Source organism: Sinocyclocheilus rhinocerous, unplaced genomic scaffold, assembly GCF_001515625.1.
Source record: "Sinocyclocheilus rhinocerous isolate Xijiao unplaced genomic scaffold, SAMN03320098_v1.1 scaffold905, whole genome shotgun sequence".
In the NCBI taxonomy this organism is placed as follows: domain Eukaryota; kingdom Metazoa; phylum Chordata; class Actinopteri; order Cypriniformes; family Cyprinidae; genus Sinocyclocheilus; species Sinocyclocheilus rhinocerous.
Genome location: NW_015659390.1, coordinates 142,605 through 158,413, shown reverse-complemented (window position 1 = coordinate 158,413; position 15,809 = coordinate 142,605). Strand labels below are relative to the sequence as shown.

Sequence of the window (15,809 nt, the reverse complement as noted above, 5' to 3'; positions counted from 1 at the left end):
ATTTTCCAACAGCAGTTTATTCTTTGGTGGCTTCTAGCTCTTTGCAGGGTATTTTGGGTTTGATTGGGCAGAGAAGACAGCAAGATCAGTGATATGCATAAAATGAATACCTCTTTTGTCCAGGATGAAAGACGTTTTTCTTTCTTTCTCAGGTTGGCTCTCGAATAAAAGGATCCAGTCTGTTATAGTGAATCAGACAGCTCTCACAGTCAAGATGGGAAATGCATTTTCTCCTTATCTGTAATCTGTGAAATTGCCTTTGTATGGCATTTTATCTTTCTGTCATCTCCAAATAGAAGAAAATATTTTTCTTTTGTGTGTGTGTGTGGGGGATTCAGATTTCTTTGATGTAGGTTTAGAGCTATGAGTCATATAGGTTACACAAGGTTTGTCATCCACACAAATCAAGTAAATGACCACTGAGATTTCACAAAATTATTTGCCAGCTGTGTTCGCATGATGAATAAAAATTAGTCACTACACACAGTGCCAGGCTACTTGAAACTGTCAATTCATAAACAATTCTCAATTAATTAATGTCATGACAGTTTAGTTGCTATTTTTGCTTGCCTGTTTATTATCTCTGTTATAGTCTTTTTAAATTTTTTTATTAACTCTTTTGCCTTATTTTTAATAGTCTTTTTTATTCATTACTATTTATATTACATTTACATAATACATTTATGCATTAAATTGCATTCAATGTATATATTTAATCAGTTCATGCTTTCAAACCTTTTTAGATACATTTCCAGACCTCTACATTTTATTACATTTTTAGACATTTTAACGTATTTATATATATTTTTATAGTACAGCATACAACATATAAATATTTATTGTTTTATACAATTTAATGAATAATAATTATATAGATTGTTACATTGTATTGTTTATTGCATTGTTATTGTATATAATTATAGTAATATTTATAACTAATAATGATGTTATATTTTATTTAATAGGTGGGGTGGTTTTATGTTACAATATACTGTGTGTGTGTATATATATATATATATATATATATATATATATATTATAAACATCTATTGAGGGAAAATCCTAAATGTCCATTCTTACTTGGTTTGGTTTATTTTGTAAAATTAACATATTTACCAAAAAAATAAGGTCCCCAAATGCTGCCATTTTGAATCTTTCGTTGAATTTTGTCAGCATCCTGATATACTTACCACTGACTCAGAAGAACAAGGAGTTGATGGATCTCTGTCATTATGTCTTTAACTCAGTATATCGATTCCCCCCTCGTTATCTTCCATTCCCTCTCCCTGCAGATGTGTGACATCCGCTGCTCGCAGGATGACGAACCTGTTGACTCATTCACCCCCGCTCATTCATAAATGATTCTTGACCAAGAGAATCCAGAAAAACAGACAGGTAGGACTGAGAGAAAAAGAGCCTGAGAGATGCTGTGTGTGTGAGTCAGAAGAGGGTTGCAGCACTGCAGCGGTTCCTGTAACGGCACTGGTCAGGCTAAACACACCCATCCAATCCATCAGCCTTCATTCATCCTTCGCCCATCCTTCCATTCACACAATCAAAGCAGCGGGGAGGGTGGGATGGAGAGAGAGACGCTGCGATGGAGAGAGCATCTGCTTCTGCAGAAAGCACAGTGGGAAAGGGGCGGAGGAGGAGGAGAGAGAGTGTATCGTGCCATCGGAGAAGGACGAAGAGCTACAGAGAGAGAGAGAGGGCAGGGAGGAAGGTGCGCTCCTCTCTGATTGCAACACTCTCTCTCTGTCACATTGACAAGGTGTCTGTTCGGCTCCATCTCATTCTGTCTGTCTCTCTCACACACACACACACACACACACACTCACACAGTGGTGGTGCTGCAGAGACATGCTGTGAAATCCAGCAGCATCATCGGGACGGACTCACGGCATCAGCGCAGCGCTGATATCATCGGTCAGCAGTGACAATCATAACAACCTGGACCGAGGAGGACGACAACACAGGTACGGCCACAGACATGCACACACACACACACACACACACATGTGCTTGTCAGGCAACAGATATCACAGATTTGTGCTGTTGTAATTGCTTCAGGCAACACAGAAGAGCTCATAATGGTGTTTTCACCTTCTCGTCCTTCTCAAAGGCATCACGCTGGGGTCCGCAGAGTGCGCGGGCCGGCCAGAGGCCATGAGGCTGGTCCATAATGCAGAGAAACAGTCTTTCTCCTTTAAGAAGTGCTCTGCCTTCCAGTTTGTCAAGAGGAAGGTGAGTTTGTGAGAATGCTGGGTGCAGAACTTCTGTGGAGACTTAAAAGTGCTGTTCAGTTGGAGACGTGGCCTGGTGGGTAATGCATATGCTCTGACATGTTGCACGGTGGACGAATTTAGTTTGAATCGGGCTCAAGTCATTTCCACAGAAATGTTTTAAGGGTTTAAAAGTATTTTCCTCTATGGAGGAAGTGAAGTATGTATATTTATCTGTGTTTATGTATATGAAATATATGCATGTATGTATGTATGTATGTATTACATTGTAGTTATTTGTAGTTATTACATTGTGGTTATTTGCAATCATTTTTGGATAGGGATACAAAATTCAGAGCAAAATTATGAGCAATATTAAAATTATATAGTATTTTATATAAGTAGGTAAGTAAATAAAAAATATTTAAATTAAATAAATATTATTAAAATAAAATAAATGTTTATCTAAATAAATAATAAAATAAATTAAAAAAATTATAAAATGTATAGATAAAATATGTAAAAAATATAAAACTAAAATAAATAAAATTAAAAAAAATCTAATTTGTATTGTTATTTTATTCAATTATTATTGCTTTTAAAGATTAAGTGAGCATTAGATGACAACAAAGGTAATCTAAATGTACAAATAGGGGAAATGACCATAAACAATTAAATATCCAATATCAATCAATATTTAAAAACCTCTAACATCAGCAGTAGCCAATATGGTTGTGGTATATATACATAATGTGCTGTTTGTGCCATGGCTGCGAGATCCAGTTATGAATATGCACATACGTTTTTCAATCTCATTTGACATTAGTGTTGAGACTGTTTATGGATTTCTTTTGTTTGCAATTGAAAAAAAACGAAATTGCTATTCCAGCTTGATTTGTGACTGTTGTAATGGTCAATCTGAACATGTTTGGAATTATTTATTTAAATATAATGTATTTGTTTAGGTTATAGGCGAGAAAGTGTGTGTGGTTTGGGATTGAGTCCAGACTTCTGCTTACACACACAGCAGATGGAGTGTCAGAGAGTGACTCAGTGAGATGGTTTTGTTGGATTATTATGTATTTATGTGTACACCGAGACTGAGAGAGAAAGAATCTTCTACAGTGCCAAGGTTGATGTTTGTCTTTTGTAGGTCAGCTTGCAGTGTTGTCTCGTACGTGTGTTGCATTAACTGTGTGTTTTGACTTGTGGGTTTGTTAACTTGCGCTGTGCACTGGGCAACACACACACACACACACACTGATGTTTTTCTCTAGTGACTAAAGTTTGGTGAGTTGCTGAGTCATCAGTAGAGCATGTATTTGGAGTGGTTTATTGAGTTGCCATTTCTTCAGTGTTTGATTCCTGTAAAGAATGATTCATGTGTTTTATTCATGTGTAATGATTCATTCATGTTCAATGCTAGTGTACCACCACAGTGACAACATACGATGACATAACTTTGAAAATCCGATCAAAGAAGAGAGACAGGAAGAGAGCAGTGAATTGTTAGGATCTGTGACTATATGCTGTAACTGTTTATGTATGTGAGACATTGGGAAGCATTGTTTTCATTCATTTCAGGATTTCTTTCTCCATTGTTTCCTTCGTTCTAAAAAAAGACAAAGGTTTGATCATATAGAGCTTTGAGATTGTTTTTTCATCTGGCTGTTTGGCAGCTGTATGAAATGAAGTGAGAAGTGGAAATCTCTCAGCCTGTGCTCGCCGTGAGTTCCAGGATTTCCTGGATATATATATATATGCTTTAATGTCATACTATTTTAATACTTTACATTATTTTATCTTGGTACTATTGAGCATTATATATTTATATAAATATAAATAATTTTATTTGACTTTTATTGTATTTTACATTATTTTTAAAGTCAGGTATTCTAAGAAGTTTTCAGACGAATATCAGATGCAAAGCTGAAACTTTTCTGAGAATGCCATTAAATATCCTGAGCTATAAACGAGCAACATCTGAGCATAACACTTTCCTCTGGGATTTCATATCTACACCCAACATACTTATTCTAGATGTTGTTAATACAACACATGGTTTCATAAGCATTTCATGGAAATTTATTACAATCGCCACATGACCAGTGGAATTTGTTTCCTGCACTTAGTGTGTTAGGTTCCTACTCCAGGTCAAGTTAACCACCAACTTACTGGTTACCAACCCTTGAATCAACTTGCACCACCACTCATTATATAATGCACAGATGTAAAACTCTTTCATGTTTTGCCTTCAGGTGCGCAGGTGGATGAGGAATCCGAAGGTGAATGTGGAGAAGGTGCAGGCTAAGGGCTTCCTGTCTCCATGTCCGAAATGTCAGGAAGGCCAAGACCTGTGGTACACACACTTCCCAGCTCCTTACGGCTGCTGCCACTACAGTCCTGGAGGATACTATCTCCCTCACCCCCCCAGCCCTCTCTGTCAGCCCTGTGCCCCATGCACACCTTGCCAGACAGACAAGAACAAGACATGCAAGGTCATTAGCTTTTCCGTCATCTGTTAATTGTTTATTCATGCATATATTCATTCTTCAGGAGTGATTCTAAACTTTCAATCTTGAGCCTTGCTTGACAGACAAGTTTTAAATAATAATTTAAAATTGCAGTTTTTGTCAATAGACAGTGTCGTATATTTTCGTTGTTTTATTGGAACTTAACGCTTTCGGATAAAAATTGAAGAAAGTTTTAGACCAACTACAAGATGATTCCCAAGAAAACATTAGTTTGAAACATTTTAATGAGAGAAAGGAAAACATACAAAAAACATTTGAGATATTCTTTAATAAATTGCCAATTTTACTTGGATACATGGCAAAATACCCACTTGAACTTAAATTAAAAAAAAAAAAAAAACGTCCCTGTGTTCACTTAAATCTGACTTTGTGATTAACTAATTTGGGGGTTTTCAAACCAGGGCCCACAAGGGGATTTTAGATGGTCCGTAGAAAATTTGAGAGAAAATAAAAGGATTTTATGAAACAATTGAACAAATGAGCAAAAAAAAAGAAAAAAAAAGTGATATACAAATCAATTTCAATTGAACTCAAACTGTTTCTGTAATATATAAGATTAATTTTTCAATATTTAAAATATTATTATTATTATTATTATTTTAAGAAGAGAAGAGTAAGGTCTTGGAAGCTTAAAGCTAGTGCTAGTGTACTGCCACAGTGACAACATACAATGACCTGACTTTGAAAATCTGATCAAAGAAGAGAGAGAGGAAGAGAGCAGTGAATTGTTGGGATTTGACTATACGGTGTAACTGTTTATATATGTAGGATATTGAGAAGCATTGTTTTCATTAATTTCAGGATTTTTTCCCCATTGTTTCCCCATTCTAAAAAAAGACAAAGGTTTGATCATATAGAGCTTTGAGATTGTTTTTTCATCTGGCTGTTTGGCAGCTGTATGAAATGAAGTGAGAAGTGGAAATCCCTCAGCCTGTGCTCGCCGTGAGTTCCAGGATTTCCTGGGGCCTAGAAAATTGCTTTTCACTCAAGGGATTGAAGTCATTAAATACATTGTAAACTACAAAGAAGACATACGACCCTGTGCCCTGCCTCTTTTAGTCAGTCACTGCTGGTGATTTGGAGGATGCCTTTCAGATTTCATTGTTTAGCTTGTAAAGACATACTCGGGTACGGCCCTGAGACGCCTCGTTTAATACAGGAGCAAATGCACCAATTCATATTCACAGATTGCCTTAAACAATTCAAGATGTTTTCACATGATGAAATATTATAATTGTCTACTTTGAAAAACATGGTGTTTGACAACTGGGTTTCACAAGAGCCTTTGTGAAAAAAATACTCCATCCCACATGAAGGAAAATCACAAATAAGATCTCTTTAATATTAAATGGGGTGTAGATTGAAACTTTCACTTATGCAGTGTCACATGTCTCATCTGCAGTATCAGAAGAGATGTTGACGTAACAAAACTGCTCAAATTTGCCAAGACAAAAAAAAGAAAAAAAAAGTGATATACAAATCAATTTCAATTGAACTCAAACTGTTTCTGTAATATATAAGATATGGAACACCAATATTTTATAAGAAAATATATAAAATACAAAGATTTTATACAATTTTTTAAAAAATACAATAAAAAAGTAAAACAGAGTTATAGAAATAGAAATTGAAGAAACTGATGTAATTAACTTTTTGTAGTGACTGGTAAGGATTCAGATTGAAATAACCTCAGATATTAGTTTACAGCAGACGTGAAGAGAATCGCAATCATAAACAGGGTCTAATCATTTCTACACCATCCATACTTCAGGACCTACAAAAATGCTCTTAATGTCATTTTTCCCCCCATTTTGCTTGTTTGTTCTGATCCCTTGCGGTGCAGGCTTTTAATCTTAGCGTGCCGTAGGGATGCATAAGAGGCTGAGCATGTTGTCTTTCCATTTAGCAATGCTAAACAGCTTCTCAGGGTTGGACTGTAGGTTAGCTGAGTTGAGCGCTCTCTCACTTTCTTCCACAGTTGCTCCCCTGACTGCTTGATTGGCTCTCAGAGACAGTGAGTATTAGAGAGATGACACAGAGCTCAGATGGAGTGTGTATCTCAGTCGTCCCTGCAGAGAGAGAGATCACACATGACAGCATCACTGCTCGCTATATGTGCCCTCAGTTTATGTAACAGACAGGCAGTTTGAAATACATTGTATTGTATGTGTTGTTATTTAGGGAAGCATTTGTTTAGCAAACTTTCAGAAATGTGCTGTGGTACTTTAACTGCAGAAGCATATAATTTGATTAATTACACAATGGCATGAAAATTATGAGGTTGGAAGCTAACAGAATGGAAATTAAGAGCTAAAATTAGGCATTGCTCAGTGAGGAATAATGTTAGCTTGCATAAGGTGTCAATTTGAAATTTTAATGTCATACCGATCTCTGTGATTTTATCAAACATGATGGAATGTTTTACAGTGACACAAACCAACTAACATTACAAAACATCACAGAATTACTTCAGTTAAATCAGGAAGTAACAGGCTTTTGTTTGGACATTGCAAAAGACTAATGGAATGTGATGTGAAGACACAGCATAACTCTATAAATTGTGTACCAAACTGACAATTAAAACATTATTTTTAAGAAAAGAAAATTGTGAAACGTTTTGAACAGAGAAAGGAAAACCTGAAGAAACACCTGAAATATTATTTTTATAGATTGCAAGTTTTTAATTTTACATGGCAAATTCCTTACTTGCACTGAAAATATTTTAAATTTAAAGTTCAATTAATCTGATATTGTGATAAATAAACTAATTCAGGAGTTGCAAGGGGGTTTGAGAGTGTAAGTCGAAAATTTCAGAGAAAATAAAATGGATTTTTATGAAACACAACACAAGCGAAATAAAAAATGTGAAAAGTGCTATACAAATAAATTTTAATTTAACTGAAATTGTTTCTGTAATATATAAGATAAAGAACACAAATATAATATAAAAAATTTTTTAATACAAAGACTTTTTGACACATTTATTGAATATTTTCATATTAATATTTAATACAAAGTAAATAAGTCTACATTTATATTTTAACAATTTATTGTTTAATAATTTGATTTACTTTTATTTTTATAATATGACACTTACTATTTTTTTACAGAGCAGAATTTTTTTGTAAATGGGTCCCTTACAAGTGTCATATTTAATTTTGAAAACCTCTGAACTAATGTGATTTCCATCTTTAAAATTGTAAGTTTATTATTTTATGCAACCTATTAACCTAGCTGTATTATATCTTGCTTTCTCTTATATGTTGGTGTATTTGCAGCACTATAGATAGATAGATAGACAGACAGACAGACAGTGTCGATTACATAACAATGGCAAAACTTGTAGCCGTCTGAGGTTGGTTGAATTTTGTGTTTGATTTATTTGATAACCTCTTGCCTACTTCTCCTCTGCTTTGCCACAAACAGTTCTCAAATAACCAGAGAACTAATGCCTGAGCTGTTTTATTCATGAATTCTGTGTAGGAGCTACAATTGGGCAGCTTGTGTATCAAGGTTAGGTTGGGTTAAAAATATATGTGTCCTGACAGGGAAAATGGGAGAGGAGAAGAGGAAATATTATGGGAGAGTGAAAAAGCGCGAGAGATGACACATCATTGTGTGTCCGGTCGGTCTCGAGGCTGAAGTTATGTAACGTGTATCAGGGTGCGAATGATGGAATCGCAGGAGCCGCAGCGGCATCATGAATGACTGAATTCATTCAGCAACCTGAGAGTAATATCTAATTCTGTTCATCCTCATAACCTGCCTTCATCATCACTGTCAGCTCAGATCTATCGCTACTCAGTCATCCTTTTAATTATTATTCTGCTAAAGCAACAGCTGAGGATTGATTTTATAGTTAAAGTCCTTCCAAACTCTCCCCCAGTAACCCAGGCTTGTGATGGATCTGTATTATGTTTCCTTTATTTTGTTCTATTGACTCTTTAGAAGGAACATGATCGTGTTTTACAGTAGCTGTTGCCTGGAAGGATTTTTATTTCACGCCCTGTGAAAAGATGGAGAGCAGTGGGGCTCCTTCTCGCTCTGCATGTGGCTTTGTGTGCTTGTTTGTGTTTGTGGAATTAATGTGGCAGAAAGATGTGAGGAGTGGGGGGTTGCGCCGATGACTCATCGCTCATGAGGTCTGCGGATCACACAAACGCACACACGCAGGGCCAGTTTTTATAGTGCCAGGTTTCGCCGGGTTGAAATGAGCATAAAGTTTGATTGACCACATTGCGCTGGCCTTCGGTACTTCGGTGAGCCTGTGATGAGATCGTATGTGATTTATTTGGAGGATCTGCTGAATAATTATTGTATGAAGCAGATTGTTCCCGTCGTGATGATTATATTAACTTTCTGATTGCTTATGACTGATTCAACTCTTCAATGTAGAGGGTTTAAAGTGAAGTCAACTGACAAAATTAGACATTTTTAATATCTCATTTGTTTCTTTTAGACAGTAATATAATCAGAAACTTGTGTTAAAAGGAAGAGTTTGTGCAAAAATTTAAATACTCACCCTCCTCATGTCGTTCCAAACCTCTATGAATTTCTTTCTTCTGTTGAAAAACAATAATACATATTTAAGGATGTTTCAACTGTTTTTGTCCATACAGTGAAAGTCAGTGGTGTCCAAAACAACACTGGACCACATTGACATTCATTGTATCGACAAAAAATAAAAAGACCACCAACACATTTCTCAAAATATCTTCTTTTGCGTTCTGCAAAACAAAGAAAGCCATAGGGTAAAAAATGACTTGTGATCCTGTTAATTTCTCAATTGCCTCTCCTAGATGGCAATGGGATTAAATGGAGCACAAAGAAACTTGCACAAGTCTTTTAGATTTATCCCCTGAGAAAGGGACATACTGTATGTCTCCTCTAAATGTCAGATTCTATCTAAAGTAAAAATGACCTCTCCCAAAACTTAGTGATCTGACATATGCTAATTTTATTGCTTTATTCTCTTCTATTTCTATTTTACCTAAGGAGAAACATCTGAGACAACAATAATACAATAAAACAAATGTCTCCTGAGCCATGAAAGAGCAACGTTTGCGCTATAAAATGTTCCCCTGGGCAAACACAACCACAAAAACACACACTTCTGCCATCATCTGTCCACAATCCAGAGCATGTGTCATTAGTTCTCGTAAGTTCAAAGCTGTTTTGATGTCAGTGACTGGAATTCCAGAGCTTTGACTCGTCGCGTAAACAAACGGATCCTAACCCTGCTGAGATGCTGTGGACTTTGTTAGTGTGATTTTAGAATCACTGAGATTCTGTTGTAGTTTTTTAATTATTTAGAATGATTTTTGTTCTTTTTAATTTTAGTTAAAGTTTTATGGGGTTTTTTATGTTTTTGACATTTTAATTAGTTTTTTTTCATTAAAAATATTTTAATAAAAAATTAGATTTTTACTTAAATATATCTATAGTTATTAGTCAATTTTATTTCAGTTATTTTAGTATGTCAAGTTAAACTAAATGAAAATGAGAACTGCTTTGGCAACTAGCTGAAATAAAATAAGTTTTACGCTTTTTATGTTTTATTTCAGTTAACATTCATTTGAAGTAACAGTTTTAATGGTTTTAGTTAACTATAATAACGGTGCTTGGTTATTATAATAACTCTGACTTTTTCAGTACAAAACAGCATTTGTGTTGTATAAGGCATCAGGATTATACAATAATGGCTTTTGGACTGACCAATTAGCAAAGTACTATTTTTATCTGTTTGTTCACGCGTCTCGTCTCTGGCACTATAACCCTTTGTCCCCTATGAATCTCTAGTTGGGGTTAATGAGGCTAATGGTTACTAGGTTTCAGGGGAAAACACGCCACACAGAAGTGCTGTCACCAGAGCCCTTAAAATGGCGACATCAGCGTCAGTTCCAGTCAGAGCTCCTGCTCTGGTTCGGGTGATTCTTTATCTCTGTTTTGGGCCCCTTGTCTTTCGCCCGGCCCTTAACTATGCTGTTGCATGCAAACTCTGGTGCTGTGCCAGTCGAGGGTGGCTCCGAGCCAAATTCCCTCTCACCTTCCAAGCGTGGGCCAGCAGTGTCAGCTGGGTAGAAGTTCTTCTAAGGAAGTTCATGACTTTATATATTTTCTGCTATCGTGTTGAAGGAGCGATTATATTTAGAGAGCTTTGTACTGGTGCAGAAAAGGCCTGAATCATTTTGTAATCTTTCCTGAATCGTTCCGCAATCCTCCTACAAAGAAGCACAGCGGGCTAATAGATTTTAGGAGGGAAGTAATGCTTATTCTGTGGGAATGGAATACTTTCCCGGTTCAGAGCGGGTTTAATTATGCTTACAGGATTTAGTGTGTAGGGCTTTACTTCGCTATTCTTCAGGGGCAAAAATGACCACTGTATTGAGCTAAACCTTTCAAAGGTAAAACTGATTCACAATTCAAATGTTTTTTCTTTTTTCTTTTAATTGCAGGGTTTGTCTGCATTCATTAAAATAGCGTAACGTGAAAACAGCTTAGCTTTATGGTATGTCGTGATTTAGATAACTTGGGTTGGATAGACAAGAACACTAAAACACTAAAGCGCTCAAAAAATATTTTTAGCCTTTATAGAAATTAATAAATTGTAGTTGACACATGACGTGTTCATGATTGTTTTTTTTTTAAATTAACATCACAATGTCAAGTTAAATTTTGTATTAATAAGGGTGTAAATCTTAGGTGCTGGGATTGGTCACAATTTCTCTTTTCCACAGTTTTAATCATGTTTTGCCTCTGAGAGTTCATTTGAAGTGGTCCTGCGGTGTGACAAATTAATTTTTAAAAGTGCAACACTTATGGGCATGAAAAAATGCATTCTAAAAATGTTATATAGAATAGATTTAGTTTGATGTATACACTTAAATAGGATGTATTTTAATGTAATATATTGTATAAAATATGTACACAACTGTTTAAAAGTTAAGTATCAGTACTTTTACTCAGCAAAGATGCATTAAATTGATCACGTGTCATTGATCACGTGTAAAGTCTCATACATTTAAAAAAAAAAAAAAATCTAATAACTTCTGTTCTTCTTTAAATTCATCAAAGAGTCCTGAAAAAGAAAAATGTATCCAGAAAAATATTAAGCAGAACCAATGTTTTCAACATTGAAAATAATAAAAATCATGCAAGATCAAAACTGGCATAATGGCTCCTGAAAATTCAGTTTTTCTTTCACAGAAATAAATTTTTAAATATATTTAAAAACATGTAAAAAATATTAAAATAACATTTAAAGGGGATATTTTAAATTGTAGTAATATTTTACAATATTACTGTTTTTACTGTAATTAAAGTGTGTAATCTTTAAATTGTGCACATATTATGAATTCAGAATAAATGTTAAGTATTTTAGTAAAATTTATTAAAGTGTGAACTATGAAGTATGAAAAATATTAAACTAAAATTGTTGAAAATATGGCAAAGCAACTACATTTACTTTGGTATTATTTGAAAATATTTTATGCTAAGTACAGATAAACATGTTTATTTTTTTAATATAATTAATACTTTTGCTAGAAACATTTTATACATCACAGGACATCTGTGCAGGACAGCTTTCCAAAAGTATTTCATGTCAAGAAGGCTAAGGAAATGGGATTTTCAGTAGCATTTGTTCCCAGCTGGGTTTCGTGATGGGATGCAGAGGGAGGAAGCCTTTTGGGAATTCCACATAGGCCAATCCCATACAAGAGTTTGGGTCTAATCTCCTCAAACAGAGTTATAGTGTGCGATTCAACCTCCCTGGCTACACACATAAACAGACACAAACACAGCCCAGGGCTTCGGAAATATAATGACTTTGTATTGACTAGAAAATCTCTGCCTGGTAAATACTGTCAGAGAGATTTTAGATTACAATAGCAGTGCAAAGCCTTGCATGCGAAATGCCAACTCACACACTGTTTGGAGGACAGGGGAGGGAAGAGCTGCTGATTAACCATGTTTTATCTTAACATTTTCCTGTAAGTGCACTTACATAATCGGCAGCTTTTGATGTTGAAATATTTGGGCCAGGCTGAGTGTGTGCACAAGACTAGGCCCTTAAGAAAGGCTAGTTACAGTTCCAAGATCACCTTTCCCTGGAATCTGTGCTTCATTCTTGGCATCAAAGGCTAAAGAGCAAAGTGTGTGTGTCAGTGTGTGTCCTTCTGATTATTGTGGATTATAGAATAAGCTTGAGTCGCTGCTGTGACGTCTTTCACTGACCCTTGAGCTTTTATCAGCACAATTACACACACACACACACACACACTTAATTTTGTCTTTGAGTCAAATTTAGATCTAGTCCTATGACCTTTAGAGGACAATTTGCTAAACAGACACTTTTGAATAGGTATTTTTTAAATCCAAAAATAGGTATTTTATCCTGTGAATCAGGTGCTAAACCAATGCAGTCAGCTCATGCAAATGAACTATTAGCTATTAGCGTTATATATTCTTAGTGAATTTCACTCCTAAAACCTTGATTTGAGATGATTTATGTCTCGATTTACTTGATTATTTATTTACTGAAATAAGCGCATGACAAGAGTTACAGCATTGATGACAAAATGCTACTATTTATACTTTACTGTGCCACTTATTGTGCTGTTTTTGTGCATCATGCTTACTCATGGGGTATTGTGACGTAGTGGTTAAAGTCTGAGCTGGTAACTAAACTTTTTTTTTTTAACCTTGCAATAGTGAATCCATGATCTATTGTCATTATAGCCTTGAACAAGATTGAGATTACTTCAGAGAGATTGTTCCTTTGCTAAGTGTACTCTGAGTCACTTTTTGGTAAAAACATGAGCTAAATTAGGGGGTTCACAGACAATTTCTGCAATATATACATACGTACATATATATAAATAAATATATATATATATATATATATATATATATATTGAAACATGTCTCATATGCTCACCAAAACTACATTTATTTGATGAAAAATACAGTAAAAATACTAATATTGTGAACAGCAGAAACAACAGTTTTCTATGTTTATATAATGTAATGTATTTTATTCCTGTGATGGCAAAGCTGTATTTTTCAGCATCATTACTCCAGTCTTCAGTGTCACATGATCCCTCAGAAATCATTCTAATATGATGATTTGCTGCTCAAGAAACATTTCTTATTATTGGTGTTGAAACAGTTCGGTGAAAACGGTGCTGCTTGATATATTTGTGAGGAAACCAATAATGATGATTGAAGTTGAAGTTCATGAGTTAATTTTTTTTATATATCAATGTAAAGGTTTTTACTGTAACTTTTGATCAGTCTCTTATGCATATTTTTTGAATAAAAAGTATTCATTTTCTGTAATATTTGAAAAAAAACTCACTGAACCTAACCTTGAACAAACTTGAACAGCAACATATAATCATTTCTTTTGGCTTCAGTGCAATAACAATATAACGCAAAATATATATAAACAAGTAATGTTGCCTTTATAGTTTAATGCTATTTTTCTCACACAATATACGCAGGTCTTAGATATAGAATTTAAGAAGTGTATTCCTTGCAAGGGGATATATTTTTATTATATTTAAGGGTCCTTGTCATTGAAAAGTTTGGAATCCTCTCAACTAAATGACTTATTACTAGGCCATGTCAGTGCAATAGCTTACCTCATTTGTGGTTTTTCAAAAGGTGAGAAAATGGAAGATGCTCAGTCGACATCACAATGATAGTAAGGTGAAGGAGGCCGAATCAAAGGGTCATGTGATCTGCCCCTGGACGATGTCACCACTGCTGGGAAGCCCCGTACTGCTGGAATGTTGCATCTGCAACGGACCCTTCATCACTTACGGGCATGAGGAGGCATGGCAACCACGCCAGCGCACACAGGTCAGCACACAAACAAATGTCTCATGTATCATTGCATTAGATAACAAAATATACCATGCAATTACAGCACAAAGTGCAATATTTCACAAAAACAAGTTACTAATGCTTTCTGGTTGTCAAACATAGAAAACACATTTCTGGAAGCATTGTTTGTTGAATTTTGAGCTCATTTCCCATTCTTCTTCATTCTTTGTTGCCTGAACTTAATTTTAGCCACTTAGCTGTTTACACAAGATAAAAGAGCAGTGAGACACATGGGATGGGAAAGATTAGCATAGGTGCATTAGCGTAGGTGCACGTGCAAAGATGCCGGCTCTCCGGGGAGAGGTTATTAAAGAAGTGGATTTGGGAAATTGCTCATTCTGTCTTTCTCTCTCCCAAGCTGTCGCTCATTCTCTCCTGCTCACTTCATACAGAAAGCTTGCAGCTTGGGTGCAAAACTGCAAGCCAGATGTCACATGATTTCATATTTTGCAAGCAGTAGATTAAGATAGATGTGACATCCATCTGAAAGTCCTAATTTCACTGATGAGTGTGCATGCGTGATAAAACTTTTTGAAAATCTTCCATGTGACTAATCTAAAGCACATTATTAATAAACCAAAGTCCTAATTCTAATATTCAGTGTTATCATATTCAAGGAAGAAGACCTCTTGTGTATAGGTCAAAAGAGACATGCGGTACTAAGACAACAAAAGAGTGTTTTCATTGAAGACACATTGCACTGACCTACATTACTTATTTTTTTTCCCAGGCAATGGACCTTTACTACCATGGAGACCCTGACTCTGATTATTGCTGTCCGTCTGACACCAGTAGGTTCTGTCTTTATTTCTCCACCAGTCTTTTCTTTCATTCATTGCCTTATTTCCGTACTTTCTCCCTCTCTTTTGTATATCTTTTCTCATTTATTCACCTTTATAACTCTTTCAGGATCTTTCTCCTTATGTGTCGTTGCACTTCCTTCTCTTTCTTTTTGAGTTGTTTTGTTTCTTCTCCCTGTTTTTCTCTCTTGCTTGTATAAGCATAACCCATAATCACCTTGATCCTCGTAGGCTTAGAGTTGAACCTTTAATAACAATGTTTAGGCAAGTGCTCAAAACAGCACTTCTGTGAATAAAACACTCCTACACTATTCAATTATAAGCACCCAATGCCACCCAATAATGGTAGAAACGCACCACACACA

The 15,809-nt window shown here is 35.4% G+C and overlaps 1 protein-coding gene across 1 annotated transcript in view; it reads left to right on the top strand.

Moving 5' to 3' along the window:
- Positions 1-1,699: 1,699 nt before the first annotated feature.
- Positions 1,700-15,809, top strand: part of LOC107723736 (serine/threonine-protein kinase Sgk1) — a 25,186-nt gene continuing 11,076 nt past the window's right edge. Inside the window, exons 1-5 of the mRNA XM_016532445.1 lie at positions 1,700-1,976; positions 2,123-2,244; positions 4,481-4,720; positions 14,423-14,620; positions 15,375-15,435. Of these exons, the coding sequence (XP_016387931.1) occupies positions 2,167-2,244; positions 4,481-4,720; positions 14,423-14,620; positions 15,375-15,435 (577 nt within the window). The 5' untranslated portion in view covers positions 1,700-1,976; positions 2,123-2,166. The remainder of the gene's footprint in view (positions 1,977-2,122; positions 2,245-4,480; positions 4,721-14,422; positions 14,621-15,374; positions 15,436-15,809) is intronic.